This window comes from Camarhynchus parvulus, chromosome 12 (genome assembly GCF_901933205.1).
Source record: "Camarhynchus parvulus chromosome 12, STF_HiC, whole genome shotgun sequence".
In the NCBI taxonomy this organism is placed as follows: domain Eukaryota; kingdom Metazoa; phylum Chordata; class Aves; order Passeriformes; family Thraupidae; genus Camarhynchus; species Camarhynchus parvulus.
In genome coordinates this window covers 7,137,503-7,162,947 of record NC_044582.1, presented here as the reverse complement: position 1 = coordinate 7,162,947, position 25,445 = coordinate 7,137,503, and the positions used below count along the sequence as shown (strand labels likewise).

The 25,445-nt window shown below is 37.2% G+C and overlaps 1 protein-coding gene across 3 annotated transcripts in view; it reads right to left on the bottom strand.

Annotated features, from left to right (window-relative positions):
* Positions 1 to 632: 632 nt before the first annotated feature.
* Positions 633 to 25,445, bottom strand: part of CACNA2D3 (calcium voltage-gated channel auxiliary subunit alpha2delta 3) — a 385,648-nt gene continuing 360,835 nt past the window's right edge. For all 3 annotated transcript variants that reach the window (XM_030956482.1, XM_030956483.1, XM_030956484.1), the window contains 6 exons: positions 23,488 to 23,540; positions 21,898 to 21,953; positions 18,418 to 18,529; positions 2,760 to 2,872; positions 1,878 to 1,960; positions 633 to 1,041 (listed from right to left, as the gene is read on the bottom strand). In XM_030956482.1, the coding sequence (XP_030812342.1) occupies positions 949 to 1,041; positions 1,878 to 1,960; positions 2,760 to 2,872; positions 18,418 to 18,529; positions 21,898 to 21,953; positions 23,488 to 23,540 (510 nt within the window). In that variant the 3' untranslated portion in view covers positions 633 to 948. The remainder of the gene's footprint in view (positions 1,042 to 1,877; positions 1,961 to 2,759; positions 2,873 to 18,417; positions 18,530 to 21,897; positions 21,954 to 23,487; positions 23,541 to 25,445) is intronic.

The window sequence follows — 25,445 nt, the reverse complement described above, 5'->3', positions numbered from 1 at the left end:
GCTCATCTTCATTACCTCATTTCCCTTACAAAGAGGAATGTAAGGCCTGGAATAAAAACATCCTGGTCTAGAACTTTGTCTACCCATAGGGACACTCAAAACCAATTTTCTTCTGACACAGATGTGCTGCAAGTCAGACTTTCTCTGCTTATCACTTTCCTCATAAGGAGCTTCTCCTGTCTGACATGAGATCAGAACACCAGCAGAACAGTGTCACCCTTTGATCTGGGCTGTTCTAGATTTCTTCCCAATTCTTTAGGTAAAAAATATTTGATTTATGCCATCTGCAGCCAAATCAACCAATTTGACCCAAAGCTTGCCTGAGTTAGATGGCTTTAATAAGACTTTGACCCACTTTCTAAATGCAGGTAAGATATTTTATGGCTATTTCCAGAAACCAAAACTTCATATTCAATTCAGCACCATATATAACCTGCCCAGCTTCATACACACACAGCTTGCTAATAAAAGCTATTCTGCCTTATTGCAAAAAGCAAGTCCCCATTTTCTTCTCTGAATTTTTTCAGAAAGAGGCTAAAAGCATAATAAAATATCATCCATTTATTTTATTTTCTTCCCATCATTCATTATTTGAACAAATATATTAGCATACTTAAAATACACTCTGAAACTGTGATTTTAATATACTTTATTGAAAAAAGTACACAGTTTAAATTGTATTCAATGGGACAAAGCAATGGTCACCTCTATCTACCAAGTCCTTTTTTGATGAATCATGACTGCCATATGCCAAATTCACATCTGCACGACTTGCAAAGTAAAAAGATAAATCTTTTTTCAACATATCTTTAAGAATTTATATCACCAACAGTTTAAAATCATGAAATGCTGATGCTCTGACTATATTTCATGTCCTCTATGTTGCACCATTTCCCAGTTCACAGTTTATCCATGTTTTAGCATGCCAGTTGAATACATCAGTCAATGTCACCTGGAGAAAATCATCAATAGCAGAGGAAGAAGAACAAGAGAAGGTTTAGCACTAAGGCCTGAGACACCGCCACATTCTCTTGCGTTTTCCTAAAGAAAATAAAACAACAACAAAAGAAAATAAATACAAGCCACTACAGTCAATTATGACACATTCTTTTTTAGCAAACATAGGCATAAGAGCAAACAACAAAGCCCATAAGTTAAATATACTCAGAAAGTAATACAAGTACATGTTTTGAGTTGAACAAGTTTAGGTTGTAGACTGAAACAGCAAGCACTACACCATCCCTTCCATTTTCTACTTTAGGTCTTGTTCTACATTGCATTACATCAGCAGAGGCAGAAATTAAAGTTCCAGAGTAAGAAGGATGACAATGAACCTATCCTGTACAAGCCCCTGGAATCACATCCTGGTCTCTACCAGCTCTCCCTGGCACTGTGTGAGAGCATTATGCAGAACACAGAGCAGGAAATACACGCAGTGGAGGGGTCACTATCCCTCCCAGGCAATATTATGTGTGAGCACAATGACTGTAGCATGACAGGTATGATACTGAAGCTAATTACTGAAGCAAACATTACCAGCAGAACATTCCCAGCCATCTCTAAGGAATCCTGTGGTCACTGCTTGAGCCAGAGTAAGTTCTCAGATACTCCTGGCTGCCAGTGCTCACACCCTACCACGTTCTCTGACATGACACAAACCAGTCTGCAGAAGCAGCATCCCAAGGCATTGTCTACATGACTACAAAAAAGCCTTGTAGCACTTACAATATCCCTCATATCCCTCACTTCCCTGACACTGAGCCTTATGACTATTTCCCAACATTTCATCTTGGAAGAAATTTTTCCTATTAATCATTTTTAAAGAAATAAAAAAATTACCAGAGTTCAAAAGAAAGAAAAACCAGATAGAAACTTACTTCAGGGTGAAAACCATGACAAGATTCTGGGCGTCTTCTTATCTTCTGAGATTTCAACCGTTCACATTTAAGGGATTCATTATGTACAAGGCAGTTAAGGAGAGATGCTGAGCATTGCATTCTCATGGGAGTGTTTTGAAATGAATACAGTGAATTTCAGCTCCTTTCTTCCTGCCCATTAAAACCCCAAGGTGATATGTGTGGTCACCACAAGGACAAGAAAGTGATTCTAGTGCTTTCCTCTCTGTGATCTTTGCTTTCAACAGCACGTGTGCATTTATATTGCTGACCTGTCTTTCCATGAGTCTGCAATAAAAGCAGACTGCAGGCTGCTTCTGAAAAAGCAAACTTTTCAAACTTATGGGAAAAAATGAATCCAGAACTACCTGAACTACAGAACAGCAAAAATTAGGAAGTAGGGCAACCAAAAAATCAAGTGATATACTTTGCTAAATTTTTGTAGATTTGGAAAGCAGGACTCTGAAACATTTTCAATGCTCCAGTCAAACCTTAAATAAAGACATATCTGTATTAGAGGGAGTTCTTTAAGTTCCAATATAATGAGGTCCATTCTTATAAGAAATGTACATATTTAGTGCCTAATTTGAAAGATGTTTAGCTGTCTAAAGATGACCATGACCTTATGCTACATAGGATCCATGTAAGTGTGTTTGCTTAATTCATATTGGCTGTAAAAAACAAACAAAAAAAAAGCGAATGCACATTGAAAAAATGTGAGAACATATTCCCAGATGGTTTAATTTCAAACAGCACATATAATGGGTGATAATGTCATGCAATGCAAGTTTTACATGATAAGAAGTTTTTCAATATTTGCATCTTGAATCTCTTTCTGACCAGTTTGTAATAATAAAAGGATATATCTTATTTCTATAGGTGCCATGGTAATTGGTGGGATAGAATCACAGAAGCATTCATTATCTACTACCACCATGAAGAGGTTGCTACTTGGGATCTGCTGGATAACAAAAGACCTGAAAATTAAAAAGAAAACAAATAATGGTGACATTGTCAGCATTTCTGAGCCACTGGTTCTTGTTAGGAGTTTATCAGACTTTATGTATTTACAGTCTGGAGTGGAACAGATCCACAACACTAATGAAGGTTCCTCTGCAGCCACACAGTGACAGCTCACAGCCCCAGACTTGAGTCTCTGCAGTTGTATCAGGGCCTTTGTGCACTCTGGGTCTTGCTTGAAGCAACAGCAACTCCTGATCTCAGCTTTCATCTGTCCTCTGGAGAGCCATTTTATTACTGAGCCAACAAAACAGAGATTAGACCTCAACATTTTCCAGAGTGATTTATTTTAGAATAATGACTATCTGGTATAAATATGGTGATAACTCAGCACCACATTCAAACAAAGTAGGCAACTCAAAGGGAGAGCAAAAAAATAGACATTTTTTGTAAGAAGGAAAGCACCCAGGGAAGGATCCTCTGGGCACCAGTCAGTGATGCACAGAGTTTCAGTGGGCTGAACCCTTAAGCACATACCAAAGAGAAAAAGAGGAAAAGGCAGAGCCAAATAGACACTATTTAGCCTTTCCTTTGAAACTCAGGACACAGTACAAAGAATGGGTCTAAGCTCAGACCCAATTCTACATGAAATTTTGAAGCAATCTGTTAGAATTTGTACATCCTATCAGCAGCATGTCAGCCATGTCAAATATCACTGAAATCTGGCAACTCCAAGAATTAGGTGTTTTGCAGTGTGGTTTGCTGTAAATGTACAGAATGCTAAGTGAGGGTTTGAGCACCAAGAAGATGTGGAGAGAAACATATTTTTCCTCAGACATCTTTCTTTAAAATACATATTGTCTTACTATAATAACTCCCTGCTTTTTCCAAAGATCACAGAAGATGAAATAGCAGAGAGGGCAGGGAATATTTAGACCTAGCCTAAGAAAAAAAAAATTTGGAAAACTTACTATAAAAATGTTGCCAACGGAAAGATTAAATGCTTTTCAGTATTTTTTAAACTTACTGAACCTCCATTAAAATTACACTTAGAGTGATCTGCAATATGTTAACTTTATGTTTATACATGAAATATACATTTATGGCATAATGTAAAAGGCTGAACTTTATAAATGTACCTACCAAACAGCTGGAGCATGTAGCAAGACTGACATCATTGTAATGGAGCATCTGTGGCTTTGTGGATTTGTGTGTGGGAGAAATGGGGCCAATAAAAGGAAAGGAGGAAAAATCTTTAGCAGGCAATAGCACCAAAATTGTACTGCATGAATTTCTCAAAACAGTTATGAATAAATCAAACAGTAAAGGATAGAAAAAACATTACTTTTATTGCCAGAAATTGGCACTATTTGCATTTTGTCCAGTCTGAAACTTATATTCATTGTACCTTTAAAATTAGCTCAGAAAAGAATCTGATGGTCATAAAATGCTTTAACAATTAATTGGATGCTAAATGATTAATTTCTTTTTGCTGAGAAGGGAGTAATTACTCTTCTGTTTTACCTGTGGTGTGCCCAAATCCAAGCCCATTTGTGATCCCCCTTTTTGTCACCCCAAGCTGAGCACTGGAGCCTGTGGAAATCATGTACCCCACAGCCAGGTTTAAATTAAGGTGCCAGCCCATGAAAGCTGGGCAATTTCCCATTCTGATTCTTCTTTCACCCACTCTGAGGTGCCACAAGGGCTGTGCAGTAAAAGCTATTCCTTCCTCAAACTAGAGAAGGGGGAAGAAAAATTCCCATCACTTCACCTAGCTGGGGTGAAAGCACTGCGTCCAGAAGAGTGTTTCAACTACAGAACTATGATGCTGAATAAATTACTACACAACTAAGCTATGACATCTAACCAATTTTCTCTATTGTTTTATTACTGCAAGCCTTCACAATTTTTGATTTAATCAATTTGAGGACTGCAGTACTGACTGATGGAAATTATGAATTAAAGGCAGTTCAAAGAGCAATATATTAGTTAAGTAAAAACCCCTCTTTAGGAATTATGTCATAGGTATCAACTAAGTACCTTGAGTCTGTTTACCAAACAGTGAATATTCTTACAGACCTACAGGCTGTTTAACTAGTACAGAAGTTTGTGAAGTGTCTCAGCTTATGGTGGCTGCCACAGAGCTATAAAGAAACAGACTGAAAATTTTGGCTCTCTGTAGCATTTTTTTTCCTTAGTGCACAATAACAACTTCACTAATATCTTGAAAAGTGAAACAACTTGCTTCTCATCCTCCCACTAGAAGTAATTTTCAAAGAAAATGTTTTCTTCCATCAAGCAGTATATGGATGTCTCCCCTTACACAATTCTCAAATATAATCTGCAAATGAAGTTGTAAAGCCAACATACCAACAAGTGAAGACAGAGGATTCAAGACCTAGATTGAGCCAAGCAAATAAATAAGGGCAAAAAATGTCCATTTTAGCTTTCTTTCCTGTTAATAGTTTGCACAAACAAAATATACCTCTTTCAGCTGCTGTAATTTAAGATCATTTCACAGTCTTGAGATATTCCTACCCTCACCAGATCAGTGGCAAAGAGGTTTGTGCCAGTTGTAACCACCACGGTTGCTGTGTGACTATTCAGATAATTCACATGGCACTGCTTCCATGCCCAAACTGGATAAAGCACACAATCATCCCAGCAGCAGCTCTGCCCTTTGAGACCAGCCTTCTGTTCCCATGGTGACATGCATATGCATCTTTGAAATTCATTTTGAACATTCATGCCAGTAAGTCTCAGGAACCAAACATTCAGAGAAAACAAAAGGTGCACAAACACAGTCAGACCAAAGCCTTTCAGAGACTGAGACATTCCACCAAAATACTTCACCGTGTAAGCCAAGGCTCTGTTGCAGGGGAGAAAAACCTCCAGCAAACAGCTTCCATGGCTGCAGGGAGAAATGAAGTCTCTGACAAAGTAGGGAAAATGGTATTATCTTTTTGTGAGATCCACTGTGAGGCTCTAAAGGTTCTCTTACAATAACCATTCCTGAACACCTGCTGGCTTAAGCTGGCATTTGTGTCCCTGGTAATATGGAAACCAACTCTCAAGGACTGAGTAAGGGGTTTGGCTGAACTTTATTGCTGCTTTAACAATCAAAAGAAAGTCTATGTTTAAGTGCTTTATTATTAAAGAGAACGTTTCACATTTAAAGGATAAAGCTCTTCTTGTTTTAAGTAATATAAATCTTTTGATTTGAATCCTTTTCCTCTACTGCAGTATCATCACCATCATTCAGTGGGGCAGCACAGGAATAGGCTTGCAAATATCACCAAATATAAAACAGACTAAACTGTTAGGGTTCCTGTTGAAGCTACATTGAGTCAATAAGAAGCTTATTAATAATTTCTCCTCCATCTTTCATCCACTGAGGAACTAGCTTGGTTTATTTGATGTACAGGTTCAGAGGCTTAAAACAGACCTGAAAACAAACTGTTTCTTGACTTTGTGGGGAAGGTGAGGAAGGAAGAAATTTAATACTTGAAAGGGGTAGACAGAGAGGGAGGAAGAAAATCTAGTTATGCCAAACTATTTTGTTAATGAAGAAAAAATAACAACAGAGAGTAAGTCTGCAAGGAACTCTGTATTTTGAGTCAGAGTGTTACATGACAATTTTGTCATGTTGCACACACAGTATCTGTTTCTTTTTAACCTCTTTTGGTTTTGGTCCACATAAAAACATGAGCACAAATAAAATGCAAACGGATTTGGGGGAAAAACAGCTTCATGTTTTAATTGGAAGTAGAAAATATTTGCTCAAAAAGCAATACTTATTAATCTGTTCCTTGAAAATTAATTTTTCATTGTGCAATTATAAAAAAATAGACTTGGACTGCAGGTACTGCTGTGTTCATAAATTACATTTGGTAGTCATGCTTCTGAAGGCATGATAAGAAAGCACACTTTTAATGTGTGTCTGGTGGCTAAATCACTCTTCCCACAGATAATCAGTTCTTTCTAACTCCTTTAGGCAGCCTGTAACTTGGAAAGCATCACAAGAACACTGCAGTGCAAATGCTGGGCTGCAATCACAGCTGCTGCCTTTGAGCACATAACTCAGGTACCTGCAGTGGAAGGGTAAGAACCTCCAGCTCTGGACACGCAGAGACACAGATTATTCAAGGATAATTCGGGTCAGGAGCTTGGCTTTGGGGATAGGAGTCATCCTCTGCAGGAGGGTCCTTCTCTCTAACGGATGGACAGTGATCCTGCAGAGAAATGCATCCTGAACAGGGTGAAACATGACACTTAAAGCTAAGTGGGGGCTACAACACCTGTTCTTAGAGAGCCAGCGCATTACATTCAAATCTGGTTTGTTGAGGTTTTTGTTAGGTTTTTTTTTTCTAGTTTTTGTTTAGTTTAAATTTAATTGGAATCTCTCCCTTGTATTTGTATATGTAAAAGTCTTTAAAGAGTTATAATATATATTCTGTTTTTATAATAATTGCTTCCACAGACTGTGTTTTAAAAAAACCCCGAACAAATCAAACCCCCCAACCTAATTCCCAAAATTCATATTATAGGAATCACTTTCTTCTGTAAGAAGAAATAATTACAATATATACAGTACAGAAGCAGGGCCTGAGCTGACACTACCCTTGCAGCACTGCCTTCTCTCCACACTTCCTTCTCTTCCTTTCATCTTTCTGTCTCTGAACTCCTGGGTGGCAAAGTGTTTGTGAGGGAACTGGGAGAGGGACAAACTTCTCTGGTAAAGGAGGAAGATGCTCCAAGATGGAGGAAAGGACAGGGACAGCAGGACAAGCAGCGACAATGCCCTGTGGGAGAGGATCTAGGGAAGCAGGTTTGCTGCTCCTTCAGGAGGTGCTTTTGCCATGAGGGCTCTGCAGTGTCTCCTTAGAGATTCTGGAGCATTTCCCATGCTGATGGAAGCAGGCCCAGCAGGAGCAAGGCACAGCTGTGCCCTTTCTCCCTCCTGGCTGCTGTATCTCCTGACAGACCAAGCCCAGCTCACTGGCCAACCTGCAGATCACACACTTCTGTGAGCCACTGATTTCCCTTCTTAATGCAGGCCATTGCTTCACTACAAATACCTCAGTCATGTGGTGCAAAATCTGTATGTGGTGGCTTAACAACTTGTCTCTGAAATGCAGTTGGCTCCCCCTTTCCTTTCCTAGCATGGCTGGATCAATAACAGGCAAAGCTGAGGGAATTCTATTTCAGACACACCAGAGATGTGTCTCACCAGCTAAGCAAACCTAACCTTTAAGTTGTTTACTCCCCACTATTTGACTACAGCATCTGCTCTTAAAGGAAATCAATATTACAGTTGAGCAGCTTAGTCTCTGTATTTCCATGCAGGAGAGGTAATCCATTTCCTTGTCCACTGGTGTTAAACTTTGGACAGGATATAAACTGAACACAGACGTGAGGTTTCCCTGCTAATGAGCAGCCACTTCCACAGCCCCAGCACAGTGAATTTTGGGGAAACTGCTTCAATGCAGCATTTCTTGCATGGGCCTGGGGGTGGGCCAGGCAGCTGTAAGAGAGGACACAGTGATAATGGGTTGTGCAGGCTGAGGATCCCAAACACCACCATTTCTTGGTCATTTGCACTGAACTACTTTCCTTTTCCTGGCCTGCAGCCCTGGTGCCATTAGCTCTGGTGGCTACTGACACTGACACAAGGCTTGTTTCAGCAACAAAGAATGGCAGGGAACCTCCTGGGAGCATTCAGAGTTCTCTGATTTTCAGATCCATGACTCCTTGTTTTCTTCAAACAGCTGCAAAGCCTGAAAAGTGTTAGAGGGAACAGAACTAATGTCAAGCAGCATGGAACTCGGAAGACACAGGATAAAACTATGCTTGTGGGACCAGAACTTTTAGAGAGAATATCTTCTCATTATACTGAAGAATGGAAGATATTTCTTTGTAATTTGGGGAGGATTTGAACACAGCAACAACACTAAAAGCAATTCAGCTTGTTTAAAAACAATGCTGTGTGTTTCCTGTTAAAAATTAATTCTTTTTTCTCACAGAAGTACTTCATTATTGCACTTTGCTTTAAAAAAACTTTGTTCATGAGTAATAATTGCTGATCTATATGCTGTATTTTATAATCAGTAATCTCTTTTAATTTTACAAAAATACCTTGCTGTTATATCTGTGCTTGTAACAGACACTCTGCAGTAGACTATGTGGTCGTGACAAACACATAGCTTAGGCAGGATTTTCGTAACATAAATATTTAAATCACTGTACAGATTCACTCTTAATTCCATGCTCAGGAGGCTTAGCAGCCTGATTTAAGGGCAAAAAAATCCACGTATGTATTTTCAATTTTTTTCCTTAATGACCACTGGAACACTATTACTATCGTTTAATGTCACAATGATGACTATGGGACTTAAAATCAAATTATGAGTAGAATATCAGAGTATTGTGCCAGCATATGTCCCTCCTGCATGTACATAATCATATCAATCATTTTCATGTGACAATAGAAAAGATCCTTTAAATACCACTTGTTTGCTCAGGCAGACAAATCCTACAAAGCATGGAAGAATTTCACTGTGAGTAGTTTGAACTGAAATAAACATAGGGCAATACTTTCAAATTGGCAATCTAAACAAATGCACAAAGATGTGAGGAAGTGTCTAAATTTCCATGGAACTCAACTTAGAGAGCCCTCAGTGGCCACTGTGGCTCTTGAGCATCACTGTAAACTCACCCTTTTCCCCCAGGGTGTTTCAGTATATTTTTTGTCTGCAAACCTCTATTAATGAACTTGGAGGATTTTGAATTAAGCTGAGTTGTAACTTTGGGATTACATTTCACATCTGTTAAATGTGATCTTTCCTACTTTTTACAGAAAAAAATAAAATATACCAGCATGAGGGCAGAGTAAATGGAAAATATTGTGCACGCTGCATTCAAATATGTGTTACTCACATAACTGTTGGTTGCAAACGTTCAACCCTAATGGTCTGGAACAAACTTTAAGAATTCAACTGGAGTGCAGATATCCACTTTGCTGTTTCCCAACTCCTATCATGTGCTTTCCAGGCTGCTGGACACATTTCCAACCCACATCTCTCTCACTTATCACATTTTTGCAATGAATGAATGAAATGTTTACATCACAGTCAAGTTGTGCTACTTGTTTTTCGGGGGTTTTTTTGTGTTTTCTTCCCAAATAAATGATGACAGAGAATGAAATATCTAATGCAATTTGTAAAAATAATGTATGTGCCAATAACAACATTTCTGAGTGCTGGAGCAGTATATAAAAAATCAGCTAATGGTTCTCTCACATGAAAAGAGGCAGATAAACTTCCAGCCTCAGGCTTGAAATTGGATCCTGACCTCATGCTAGCAAAATATTGTCACCACATACAGCCTGACTGCAGTACAATTTGGTATCAGTGCAAACATACTTAGAGCAAAGTTTAGCACTGAGGATTTAGGTGAGCAGGGTCATCCTCACCATTCCTGTGCTGCTGGATGCTCAGAGCTCCATGGAGCTGTGCCATGGCTGGAAACCCCTCAGCTTCAGCCAGGACTCCCAGAAGCGCCCATCCTCGCTCACTCCCCACCAGGAGGGGATTCTTTCTCAATTAACTGATGCTCAGACAGGAGTACTTGACCAACTGTGTGTTAGGAATGCTGCAAACATCCAAAAACTTAGAGTGCACAGCCTTTAGGATGACAGAAGATCCTCAGTGTAGTGAGGCATTGGACTGTTAGTGACTTTTCTAGCGCAGCCACCTTTCCATACGAGGTGCAGGATAATGGAGAGTTTCAGACCTCCAGCTTTAAAATGTACTGGTAATTTTTTATCAAAGAAATCAAGACCAGAAATCCCATAAACTTTAAATATTTGCCAGCATTCATACCCCTGAACAAACCCAAGCTGAGTGTGACATGTGTGGGTCTCCACAAGCCGGGTGGGTACCTGGTTCTGGGCTCACAGTGACCAGGAGAGGAGACACAGTGACTGGTACAAAGCAAATCATATCAGAGACTCCTAAAGACTTTTCCTTTTCACAGTGACACCTGATTAACAAGACCACAACAGAGAGGTCAGGGAAGATAGGAAGATATCCAGACTGAAAAATGCAGCTCCACTGCAGCATGTTAGCAAATATGTGTTTTTAGCAGAGTTCTTTAGCTCTCTACACAAGTAGTTGTGGTTTGTAGTGAGAGACATCTCAGATTGTGTTTTTTTTAAATGCTATATGATTTCTAAGCTAGGTTCTAAATATAACTTTAAGATTAAAAAGCAAGTTGATAAATTCTGGTTTAGGAAGGCTCACAGATATTATATGACATCATAAAAGTAACATTTAATTGCAAGAATTGGTAACTACTCTTTTCCACAACTTTAGGTCAAGTCTCATCAACATTAGGACTCTAGCTAGGAACCACACAATGGAAACTGAAGTATAAAAAGCAGAAATTACCAGGACATTCACATTAAAAGAGCAATAAATCCTGGAGCTAAAGTCCTCATTGGATGTGTCCACAGTGTGTTTTGCAAGGATGTTGTTAAATTATTTCTGTTAACATAAACTTTAGCAATGATTGAGAAGGCCACATCTGAAAAACTCAAGCACACTATGTGCCATCTTTTCCACAGCCAGCTACAACTCTGTATTGTTTTATCTAATTTACAAATGTTCCTTGCATGGCTCTCAAATCCTAAGATTCAAGCTGTTTTTCTAAGTTAAGGGCTTTAAAATATTCATTAAGCTATCCCAAACATTTTAGAAAGGAAACTGCTCCATGTAAAGATGTCTAAGTCATGTCTGCATTGTTTTACATCTGCCTATAATATGAATATATTACAAACTAAAATTAATGTTCCATTATTAACAATGCTTCACAAATGTGTCTGCCTTTAAAAATTCATTGTAACATTTCTCAATTTCAATCATCTTTTTCCTATCCCAAGCCATTGTTAATAAAAATAATATATATTACTACTGAGCTCTATACATTATGGCATACATACAACTTTTTAAATCCCTTGTCATTACAAAGCATCCTCTCATTGCATCAGCTAGTATCTATCATTTCATTAATATTTATTAATGCTTGTTTAAAATGTAAAATTAAGCTAACTTTTAAGTAGATTATGATTTATATTTTAATGGAGTACTGATTTTAACTATGAAGAGTGAATGGGTGCAGATCGCCACATTCCCCTGCAGAGGCTTTATTGGAGGTGGGGAGTTAAGCGAAAGAATGCACATCTCATCCTGCCGGTGAGAGAAAATCTGTAGCTAAACTTCATTTCCACTAAAATTCCAAGATTTTATGGTGCTTACAGAGGGAGACATAGGGTGGCAATCTGTGTACGAACAACTGAAATGCCCCAGAATTCAGCAAGCATACTAAAAATGTTCTGAAACAAAAAAAAAAAAAAAAAAAAAAAAACAAAACCCCAAGCAAACAGAAATTCTCCAGCCTTGAAAACTGTCCAAGGGATTGTTAAACTGATGACTGGCAGGCACAAACCTGCCTGGTAACTTAGATATGTCTTGCCCTATTATTTTATATACCTTTTTTCTTAAATGAAAATAGTAATTTACAGTGTTTCCTGAACTGGTCATTCAAAATATACATTATCAAAGGGTAGAATTAAATTGCCCATACAGTGACTTTAAATTACACCTGCATGACAAACATTATAATCACTGGTGCCTTTGAAGTGAAGCAAAAGTTACTCAGCCTGCAAGTGGAGAAGTGTGGGTAACACACAATAAAACATTTTAAGCTAAGTATAAAGACCTTTAATAAACAATTCTAGCAGTTTAAATTGCATAATTTGATACTTTTTACAAGGAAAGAACAAGGAAAAAATATTTTTGGATCTTCTAGAGTTTTGGGGTTTTGGCTAAAATAAGTTTCTAGAAGTACTGCTGCTGCCTCAAGTTTAAAGACTTTTTAACAGCCATAAGTATTCTTCAAGTCTGGAAGATCTCCTTTTCAAAAGGGAAGTGCAAGATAATTCCATATACTTAGATTGTGATCCTCGAGACTTCAACAATGAACCACTGAGGCACGCAAAACGCAGAGTTTCCCTTCAAGATATTCCTTCAGCTCCACGCACATCTAAGAAATGTGCATAGAAATGAAAGAAATGAAGGACTGTTCAGCATTGTGAAGAGCAGCCCTGAGCAGTTTGGCTGCAGCACACCTGTGACCCAGCACGGGCACAGGTCAAAGCCATCCATGTGCCATCGTCCCGTGGGTACCGGGCACGGCAAAAGAACAGCGCAAAAATACACAGCGTGGGGAAATAGAGACAGCATCTCCCTCAGGATCATACAAGGTCCACGCAGTAAAAAAGAATAAAATCCAAAATGTCTTCTAGAAGATTTATCATTTAGAATCTAGAATCTATAATTTAATGCCCGAGGACAGACACAGGGACATTCAAAACACATCGATAGAGCTCCAAAAGAGAAGAAATCAGCCCTGGATGCTTTGGCTGGTTTATGTGGCAAGCTGGTTTGTTTAGAAGTAAACTAACTACATCTGAAAAGGCAAATGATTATTTATTTCATGGGAAATTGAACTGTGTATTTATTTTCACATTTTAAACATGATCAAGTACAGCAGTTTGGCAAGCTTCTACTGAGAAAGAAATGCGGAAATATTTTAGCAAATGGTGGTATGTCTCGAGATTAAGTGGGTTTTAAAAACCATTTCCATTTTAATGTCTGCAGATTGCACTGCTCCTGACACTAATATACTCATGCCCTGAGCAGTCTGCATCTAATTTGTGTTGTTATTTATCTGTTACTGCCAAATCTGTGCATTTAGTGGACAAGCCTGAAATTTGCCCTTATAAATCCACATGAAGGGTTCAGTGTCATCCTGATCTACACTTCAATTGCCATTTACCTCTTTTATTGGCAATAAATGGCATTCAATGCCTAGTCTATGAGAAAGCAAGAGAAACAATTTGGTTTCTTGATGGTTCTTCTTGTTAACTTAATATCTGCTTACTAACATTCTATTGGGACAAATAGTTGATACATGGGACAGTGTTTATTCAAATAAGTAGTTCCTATACATTTTAACAGGCAATTTACAAATGATGCCCAACAAGGTAAATTCATTCATCTTTCATATCTGGCATAAGTAAAATATGCATAAATCTTTCCCAGGGTTAGGATGATTGCACCTAAATGCTTCCTTGCTTCCCTAGTGACAATATGGCTTTCTTATATTTACTTTCCTCTTTGTCTTAAGATTGTGAACAAAGGATCAACTGGAAACAAAACAGTTTCTTCGGGGTTTTGGTATTGACCTCGTAGACCCATGAGTGCTGCAATTAAAAGTGAAGGGGGATTTTTTTGGAAGTAAGGCCAGATTTTTGATCTTCATCCAAGTCCAATATGTCATCACACATGAACAGGAGAGGTTAAAAGGGCAAATTTTTAAGCATTTGACTGTGCAACTGCTGCCTAATCTGTATACCCACAGTTTTTACAGTGATCACACAAATTTGGCAACTATACACTCAACTGGCTCCTTGCAAATTTGAAACTTTACATATACGCTTAAAGTATAAATAGTCAGATGACTAAATTGCTATACTCACGTTCATGGCAGTTATAGCTGAAATTAATGGTATTTTCCTAAATAAAGCTAAATGAAAACATTTGAATTTTCATGCATAAATGAGATTTGCAATTAGACAAAACCATTTTTGTTTGTTCTACAAAGACATGGAGAATATACTAAAAAGACTGGCAAACATTTTCTAATCAAATGTCTTAACACCCATCATCAATTCTATTTTATAACGTCTTTGACATTCTAAGGATTCTTTTCTTAGACCCTTTTACTGCAACTAAAATTTGTTATGATGATATTCCCAGAAGGGAAAATTGGCTAGAATATTGGGACAATACTTCATAAAACTACAGGCAGCACTGAGACATATAAAGTCTAATACTTCAAGCTTGATGTCTAATCAGAAACTCATCTCTGAGCAGCACCTTTAAAGCCCATACCAAGTACATCTGTCATTAGTGTAGTTCTGACTCACAGAAAGATTGCCAGTTGAGGCTGATAAAGAAAAAATATTTCTATTTAGCAATTAATTACTGTTAATGTTGAGGCTGTGATAGATCAGTCTATGATATAAGTTTTCAGAAGTAATGGAGTTTGTTTTTTATTAGGTTTTTTTTGCTATAAAAAGGAACAGCTTACTGGAAAATATGAAACCAATTCAGATTTTTTAAAAAATCCCAGTTTTTCTCTCTTGTTGACAGTGCTTAGAAAATGTGGGTTGACTTGTTTTTGATTGCTGTTTAAATAACAGATTAATTTAATAATCATTGGGATATTGAATAACAACAAATTATGGGGTGGGACAGCCAAACCCTGACCCTAATGACATTCTTATGTTAATTCTTATTTTCTTTTAGGCTCCTGCTTTCTTAATAAAACCTATATTTTTGAAAATCATTTTAAACGTTGTAATTTATCCCAAAGTAGTTTGCTTGTAAGAGATCAGTTTACATATAGGGAGTGCATTTTATATGTCTGTATATATTTATTGCCTGACTCAAAGCCTCCTTAGGTGTATAGGTGTCCTTCCATTGAATGAGTTCCCATTGAATGGCTGTAAATGTGAGCCAGCTGTTAAAAAAGTAATTAGCAGGTAGTCCTTTCTACTGTGTGATTTATTTTAGCATATTTCAATTTAAATCCAAGTGCCCATGATTAAATTTATGATTGGAAATGCTTATGAATTTTCATTACTGCAGTTGGTAACTGTCCCTCTATGCATGGGCAGAGTATTTCTACAAGATCAGCAACAGCACACCCACAACAGAATAAAACTGAGCCTCTGCCCCTCACCCTGTGACCTTGCTGGCTATGACTGTGACTTTGTTAGCAAAAACACAGTATTTGTGCCCCAAAATGTCTTATCTGAGTAACATTATATGGTTTCAATTAACATCAGTCATCATTTTTACTTCTACTAAGAGACTGTTGTTAGTCTCCTTTTTCAGACAAGGGCTCTATAGTAGTGCCTGGCACTGCAGGAACAAAAGCCAAGGACTGGGATATCTTTTGACACAAACTTGCTTAAAGCAGAGTGTTTGCACAACTTTTGCCTGCAAACCTCTTCACAATATACTGACTTTCAAGTAGTTTTTCAGTATTCCACAGCATGCATAATCAGGTAAATATTTACAATTATCTTCTTCTATTTGCAATAAATATTTCCAATTATGTGTCACAGATTAACCTATAACATGATCCAAGGAGGACACAGAAAAGAATCCCACTGGCTCAAAGTGATGCTGCACAGGTTAAGCACCAGCACAATGTCAGCTCCAGACTTGCTGCTTTAAAGATTGAATCTGAATTCTGACTGATTGAGCCCACACTTCTGAAATTACAAATATTAAGCAATACACTTGCTTGTAAAGATATTTATTAGTACTGAGGCTATGAAACAGAAAACTGGGTCAGAAGATGTAGGTCTACAAAGGACTTTGGGTCAAATTCCTGAGCTGTTCTGCGGGAAAGTGTCCTGGGTTATAACAAAAATATTTGGAATCCAGTGCAGTCTGCAATCTTAGATGCAATTTGTAGATTGTTAATGACAGTGGGTAAACGGGATAACGAACAACTTTCCCATGAGAATCTAATAGTTCTTCTGGATTATTTCTTTAGGTTTTGCCATTGCTTGTGGAGAAAAATAATGGGTGCCTTGAGATCAGTTTGCAACTTACAGGGTTTTCTTTTATTTTTTTTTCCACTGTGGAACACAAAATGTTTTTCTATGAAAAAGATCTTAGTGCATATTTTTTGAAATACTATAATTTTCACTAAACTCAGTTTCCAACTTGGTGCGTTCCAAGTATTGCAGAATTGTATTATTTTTGAAACTTATTTCCTTTGACCTGAAGTTACCTAGGAACACAGACTGAAATCTGCATTCCTTTGAGAAAACCTAGTCCTGTTAAATTAATCTTCTTTGCATGGAATCATGTCTGTTTGCAATATTTAAACAGAATCATTCAATGGTTAGGGTTTGAAGGGACCTTAAAAACCATCTGGTTCCAGCCCCCCTGCCATGGCAGGGACATCTTCCACTAGACCAGCGTGCTGAAAACCCCATCCAACCTGGCCTGGAACACCTCCAGGACTGCATGATAATTTGCAGAACTTCTCAGTAACTTTCTGTTAAATTATCACAAAATAAGGCTGCTTAAATTCTACAATGTTGGCACAAAGCACTCCCAGCAGTGTAACCTTCATTGTATTCGATATGTCAAGTGGAAAAATCAAGGCTTGATTTTGTTGAGTTTGTACTTTTCAGGCAGTGGGACCCATTGTTGCACTTAAAGGGTTCCAGAGCATCAATTTACAAAGCACTCTCATACTTCTATTCCACAAAGCCATATAAAACCAATTATTCATACTAGACATTAACAATTTCCTTCTACTTAAAAGTTGGTCAGTAGTAAATGAAAAGTGAATTTTAGCACTTAAAATTTATCTGCAGTGTACTTACTCCTGTTTCCTGTTTTAAAGTAATGAAAATATCAAGGACAAAATTTAGGAGTAAGTCCAGAAGCACACCTACTGACTTCAAAGTGAAGGTTTCACCTTTATTTGCTAATTGCATATTGATTTAACCTGGAAAGGAAGAGCTGTAACAATTTTTGTTTAATGTATAAATTCTTCCTGACATTTATATTGATAGACAAATTATTGCTGTAAATACTAATCTCCCTGGCGATGACAACCTCTCAGCATAAAGGAAATCCAATTAAGAGACTTATCAAAGTACAGGAATTTGCATAAACAATACCTATGCAATTTCACAATAAAAATGTAACAGTACTACAGTCAAAATGTCACAGCACGTGGGCACCAAATGCAGAGAAAATACATTTTCAGTGTGAAGGAGGAAAGCTAGACTGAAATCTTTCTCTTCTTTTAGCTCTATAAGGGACAAGTTTACAGGAGCACCGGTAGAAATGACATGACAGCACTGTCATGTGAGATTTGTTATTATTAACTCAGCTTCCCAGCACTGGAAGTTTGGAGAATAGAGTTAATCGTCTCCCACTCTTTCAGACTAACAGTTCTAAGAAGGAAACTCTGTTTGGCATTCCAGTAAAACAACCAGATGTCACTGTACCACAAGGGAATTCCTAACCTATCCAGCAGGGTTTCACTCCTGGACAGGAGACTGAACAGCACTTACCTTTTGAATCTAAATCTTGCAGCCTGTGCCCTTAGAATGCTGCCTGCGTTTAGGAAAAGAATTAAAACATTCACTATTTGAAATGAACATAAACCTCTACCACTTTGACATTTTTTCTGGTAGAAAGCAATAGGCACGGCTTTAATTTAAGAGCATCAAAGTTTTAAGTGACCCCTGTAAGAGGAGAAATGACACCTTGACAGAGGTCAGTACCTAGGATAAAACACAACAGACTCATACATTCTTCAACACAGCCTCGAATAATTCAGTTTTATTGCTTTGTCACAAGCAGTTGTATTAAAAAAAATAAATATGGAAAGGGCTTACTTGAAACAGTCATCGCAAGCAATGTTCCCCGTGGTCTCCTTTATGGTGCGCTCGGAAACAAAGGCTGGGTACTCTGTGTCACAGGGCTCCAGGGTCTGCTTCAACCTCTGAGCTATAGGCACAGGAAAAAACATCTTGATGTTAACATGAGAGGAACAGCACACAAAATTGTGAACAACATGAGATGCTGTGTTACAGAGCTCGCAGAGAACGGAAATGTTACTCAGCTTCTGCCACCCTGTGAGATTTCCTAGGCAGTGCATAACTCTATTTTTTCAATTAAATTAAAAAAAAAGAAAAAGTTTATCCACAGAATGTAATTTTGCAAGATATTGCTGTTAAAGTAGTTATTAATGGTTTAGCCATTGCCAACCTACTTTACATTTATGCATGAGTTTTTATTCTTTCTGTGTAGATCCAAGATGGATTTACTGTCACTTTTATCTCAGTGGTGCTGTGCATCTCTAACCTTTATTCATGGGAGTTTACATTTATTTGGTATGTAAATTGTGGTATATTTTACTGAAGCCAAAACATCTATTTTATATTACAGTTTGGGAATCCTTGTAGGGTTTCATCAGTTAAAATAACTCTGTGGATGGGAGAGACAGAAGAGTTACTTTACCCAACAGCAATGTTTGTTATCTGCTTCCCAAAATAGTAATAATTAAGACTCCATAGCACCTTTAATCTGAAGTCTTTGCAATGCAAGGAAAAAATGTCACTATTTCCATCCTAAAGATTGGGAAACTGAGTTACCAGGAAGCAGTGGGGCTGGTTCAAGGTCAAACTACGGGACAGCTGCTCTTCTGGCTCTCACTCTGAAGTATCTGTCACACAACGCTTCTCCCTCATTCCCTTTGTTTTTCCTCTCCACCCCTTCATTGTTCCTTAACACAGAGATACACTTTGCACATCAGCACAAATGTTAGCCCTATCTTAAACTAATTGCTAAGTGGGAAAACAAGATGAGGTATGACAAAAATAGATTACACAGAACAGGCTCTTGGGTTCGACAGACCTTCCCTGGAGATGATCTGTTTCAGAGTGAGTGGTGCATCCACTGAGCAGTGCCAGGGACCCACCACATCTGCATTTCCAATCACACCAGGGTAGGCATTTCTGAACTGTTCACACTTGTTGTATGTGATAAAAACCCAAAAACTTATTCCACCAAATGCACAGATCTCAAAGGAGGTACTAAAGCTGGTCAGAAAAGTTTTGTTATCTCTGATTTTTTCACTATGGTTGTGAGATGTTTAATAGTTCAGTATTTTTTAGAAAATTGTCTTGCTAGCTCTATTGCACCTTTTCCCTTTCTCTTCTGTTTTCCTTATCTGTTGTCAGGAATAACTGGAGTTTATCACCTGTGTTGTATCACCTCACTTGTATCAACATATGGCTTGTGTAACAAAGAGGTTGAAAAGATTCATTGGTCTCACATTTCCTGCACCTCACTGGAGTCCAGAAGATGATGGGGTTGTCCAAGGTTTAGGGGCTCTTCTCTCTCCTTTACAAATGTGATTGCAATTACAAGATCTTGTGTAGAAGTATTTTCCATAGCAGGGTTTGGCAAAGGAGCAGGTGTGTGTGGACCCTCCAGCATCTCCACAGTGTATCACATTCTATTAATGTCACAATTTCAGGGAGAAGCAATTTCTCCACTCGAGGAATTGATGGGTTTTTTCCCCCCCTGAGCTTTGGTAAATGTTCTTAAGTAAAAAATAAATGTGCAAGTTTGTTAATTTTAATTTCATAAAGTGCAGTCATAAATATGACAACTCTGGGTGGTAACATAGCATTACAGAAGACAATACCTAAGCATGTGCTTTTCTCTTCTGTTCTCTTGTGAAATATCTTCTGCTTTTTCCTCCTAAAATATGCTGCTTCCAAACAACCATCCCTTGTTACCTACCCAGATATGAGCTGGGCAAGCACTACTCTGAAAATACTGAGATCCCAATGAGCATCTTGAGGGGATATTTCCAATACTCCTAACTCATCAAAGAAGTGGAGCAAGTGACTTTGAAATTAAAACTTCACTGTCAACTAAACCATGAATGGAAATTTCTCAATAATACTGGTCCATCAAAGTGCTGCACTGATAGTTTTGTTTTAAGTAAAAGGAAGTTTGCAAGTTATTATTGCCTCTTCTGTAATGAGTGCACTCTCAAAACACAGCTCAGACATTCATTTTCATGAGCTGAAGAGAGATGTCATGTTTGAAAAATATTTTCTCTAGCATACAATGCAAGTTCCACTGGATGTTTCATGTCAGGCTATATTAAAACATATTTGTGCAGTACACTTGGAAAAAAAATATATTTCCTACACTGGCTGCTCTGGTTGCTCTGCAAGCACCAAGGAGTAGGACAAGCACAGCTGCCACTCCTCAAGGAACAGTTTTGCATTTTCTGGGTCTAGCACAGCAAACCCGGCTGTCCTTCACAGCCTCAGTGTTAGGGATGGTTCTCTTCATGCTTAGGGAAATCACTGAACAGTTGGTCTTGGTTTTAGGGGCCTGACTGATATTTTATCTTCAGACAGGGTATTATTTTGGCATAAAGACAGCCTAGTATCCAGGCAGTGCAAATATTAAATGAAGCCTAAAGCAGCAATTTTATCCCCTGCTTTGCTAAGAGATATGCAAATATGAAGCTGAAGAATTCAGTTTAAATTCTTACACCAGTCAATGACACACAGCACCATTTGCCTATTAAATTGTCACTTGAAGAGCACTGCTCTTGTAAAGTGGCCCTGTACTTTTGAGAAACACTTCTAAAAATGCCATAAAAAGTCTGTTAAAATATAGAAAGACAGCTTACACTGAAAACTTCCCATTCTTAGTGGAACTATTAAAATTTCCATTATTTCAAATGAAGCTTCTGCATTTAAAAAAATTATTTTGAATAAATTGAATTTTAATACATTTAATGTCTATTTTTGAATGGAATAATAAAACAAAATACAGATCAGCCTTTTTTAGTATAAAATCTACTATCTTAATCTTTAAAAATAATTTTTGTATGAAATAGTAGAGACGGTCATATTTCTGTACACTTTTTTTGAAATGGCATTTTCCAGCACAATAACTCCACTACATTTTATGGCAGGTCTAGAAAAAAAAAAAGTTGTATAACTAAAATAGTGTAATTGCATTATTCACAAAGATTGTTTTGGAATGAAGAGAAATGTTTTTAAAAACATATTTAATTATTTTCTACAATTTTAACTTTTCTGCTATAGTAGTGTGCTGTGTTCCCAGAGTGCACACAAGCACTTACTGGTTATTCACAGAAGATCTTAATTCTCTTGTGTTTTAGGAAACATTAACAAAGAAGAGAATGCTGGCATGGGAGGAAAACTATTATCAGATGTTTATTATTTAATCTGAAACAGTGTACACACATCTGAATTTCAAAAGTCCTAATTACTCTAGATATTTCTGCCATTATGCCAGGAAAAAAAAATCACACTTACCTTTAGCTGTTAGATCAGAGTGCCACCAACTGCATAGATTAAATTCCACAAGGAACCTGGAGAAATTATTAGAGTTTTCACATTACCCCACAGAATGTTTTCCAAATACTAAACTGGCAGTAGCTTGATAACTTTAATCCCATTTTAAATAAAAGCTAACACAGAACTGAAATTCAAGTTACTGGCATAACTCTGGGATTAGCACCTACTCCTATTCTCATATTTTTACTGGGTTATTTTTTTACTTCTGAAAACTTATTCTGAAATTAACCCCATCAATAAATCATAGATTTACCTATTTTTAATTTAAAATATTGATTGTCTTTGGAATGTTCATTAAAACTCTCAAAGCATGGCAGCACACACTATTTTTGCTCTTGAACATTATTTCTTCATCATGTGGGTATTTTGAATCTAGTAAAATGCCATGGGGTTATAACTGTCCTGGCTACCACACAGGAGCACACATAAAATAGTTTCTTTTATTAATTCTCAAATTGAAATAATAAAGCTGTTTTATTTTGAAGAGCAGAAGAGATTAACCATTGTCTAATCAACTCTAACTAAATTGCAAAGAACACAAAAATACAGCATGATTTACTTGGAAGAATGGACTGAAAAGTATCAGCCAATCAGTTGTTGTAAAGTAAAGAATGTGAAACCAACATTCAGTTCATCATATGCTCATGAATTTACAATACTTATAAACATAGAAGGTTTCTTAACATTTCCAAAGCTGTGAAATGTAGCATCAGTCTCATTTTAACACAATGTATTTCCCTTATAGTCACTTAGAAAGCTGCTTTTCAGATCAATCTCTGCCCTCTGGCAGCAGCCATTCATTTAATTCTCCTTAACTCTTATTCTGAACTTTGAAAAAAGCTCATACAATTTAAAATTAAACAAAATGATTACAAGGAAAAATCAGGTTTATGTCAGTAAAGATAAAATTCACTCATATCTGCAGCTCCGCTTTCAGATCAGAAGAATAATAAATCATATAGCTTAATAACACAACACATTTTAAGGCTTCCTCTTCTCCATGTGATATTGTTATTTCTTAGGCACCTTCTCGTGAAGATAATGATCATTATGAATTAACTATGAATTTTAGAAGAATTAATGGAGATAGAGAAATTCAGCAACATCCAAGTACACCTTATCTGGCACTGTAATGGGTCCTTCCTACAGAATTTTATGAAGTGACAAACCATCCAGTGAGTCAGGGTAACAAGTTTTTCCTCTGACAGCAGCCCACCCAAGCAGCATCACAAACAGTCAGACATGTATCTAAAATTTAACAGTAAGAAATTTGGGTTGTGTATTGTGATCTGCTAAACAAAGCCATGCAGATATAAGTGAAGACCACGAGTGTGATAAAAGTGAAAGTGCAGTCATGCAGCCAAAATTCTCTCAGATTTCAAAAATGCAAAATGGAAAAAAAGGACAAATATTAATATATTTAAAATCGTCCAAGAAAAGCAGCACAATGCACATACAGTGCAAAAGGTAAAAATACTAATATTAAAAAGTACAGAAATTTAGTAATTCATAGAAATATTTGTTACATTTTTGATGAAATCTACTTACAAGACAAGTTCAGTCATAATCCACTTTACTGCAGCAAAGAAGGCGTTATAAGGCTGGAGAGAAGAAACTTATTTAATAAAAAGTCAAAACATGCAGCATTTATAGCTTAACTGAATTCTTCATGTAAAAACCATCCTTTAGATATTCAAATGCATATGGAGCATAAACCCCCCCTTTTTTAAGGCTCAAGAAATATTATTATACCGATTATTAAAATGCATAAGTAATGAAATTTTCTTTTTATAATACTTGGTCATATGCACAGATTATCAGTGGAAAAAGGAAAGTTTTTGCAAATGATTCTTAAATCTTTAACCTCTAGGGGTTCCTATTTCCCAGGCTATTGCTGGAGGAACAGCTCGGGCAGATAAAATGAGCTTTTCTTGGGCTGCAATTCACAGGCTTGCCTCTCTATAATGCAAATCTCTATTCATTACCTCAGCCTCATTAGGCTCAGAAAAGTCTGAATTTACCTAAATGTTTATCTGTGTCATTTGACAGTCCAGTTGTAAGTACTTTAAGAAGTTTTTTCCCTCCTCCCTCTGTTTTTCTGGATCATAACAAATACAGCAAATCCTTTGAAAATCCTCTGTTGACAGTACTTCTAATACATTCTGAATATTTCATTTCTGAAAAGACTATTAATAGGATTAATCTTCCACGAAAAAAAAGCCAGGCAGAAAAGTCAGCTTCCAGAAATTTGGAATTTCTCCTTGTCTCCCTCATCTTTGTTAGGATGTCCTAGTTGCATAAAATTCTGCCGACTCTGTTAGATGCAAACAGAGTATTTTAACAAATAGAAAGCACAATGACAGAACTCCTCAGATATCTAAAATCATGCGGAACCACCCCAAAGCAGCACTCACTGAAGCAGTGCTGTTAGGCAGAGCAGTAACAGGACAACTAAAATTTTCAGGGGCCACAGAGGAAACTTTTGTGCAGGGCTGAGGATTCAGACCCAAAGGACTCAGTCAGTGCCATGGAAGGCTGAGATCCCAACCCAGCAGAATGCAAAATGTCTGAGACAGGAAAGATTTTCACCTGTGAAGCCCTATCTTATAGGAAAAGATAAAGAACGACAAGACTTTCCTGGAGATGAAAGAAAAGAAAATGTCAACCCTGTGGGACATCTTATTTATTTTCAATCCAAATCAAAACACCTGAAATTTCATGCCCAAGTAATTAAATTTGCTGTATACTTTTGTTTTCATAATGGCAAATTTCATGTAAAACAATGTATTCGTTATTACTTATGAAGAATACCTATTTCATGTGAAATATACCATGTGTTTTAGTAACTATTTAAATACTAGAAATTAATTAAAATTTCAAACCCCAGTGTATCTGAAAGAACTCATTAATGTCTACAAAAAACGAAAAAAGTATTTTGTTTTGAAATTCCAGTGGAAAAAACATGTAACTACATTGGTATAAATGCATTCTCATGAAATGCGATTTTACTCGAGAGCCTTTTCCACTCACAGACAGTTCCTTTAAAAACTGCAACAAAAACTGCAGGAGTTTTATTCTCTCTACATATTTAAAGCACCATTGAGAGCTAAAACAATTTCGTTCTGTGGCTCCATGGCACAGCTACATTTGCAACAAAGTGGTTCTATGGAGAATCATGTAGGTCTTGGAGCAATTAAAACAAAAGAAGTGCTAAATAACAAATTATTTATCTGGAGAGGTGTTAAGAAGAAATCCTATTCTGATAAAGGAATGGACCAGGTGATCCATAAGTGTAGTCCATCCCTAATTTATCACCTCACACCCACAGCCTAAAAGGCTGGGATAGAATCTCTGATACCTCTTCTCCATGCTATTTAAAATAGGAACTTTTTAGGGAGTTTCCATCTTGTCCCTGTTTCTATTCCTCTATGAAACCATAATTCTCAACAGGAAGGATAAACATTTGTAAGCAAACCTTTTGCTTAAGCAGAAATTATATTGCTTAC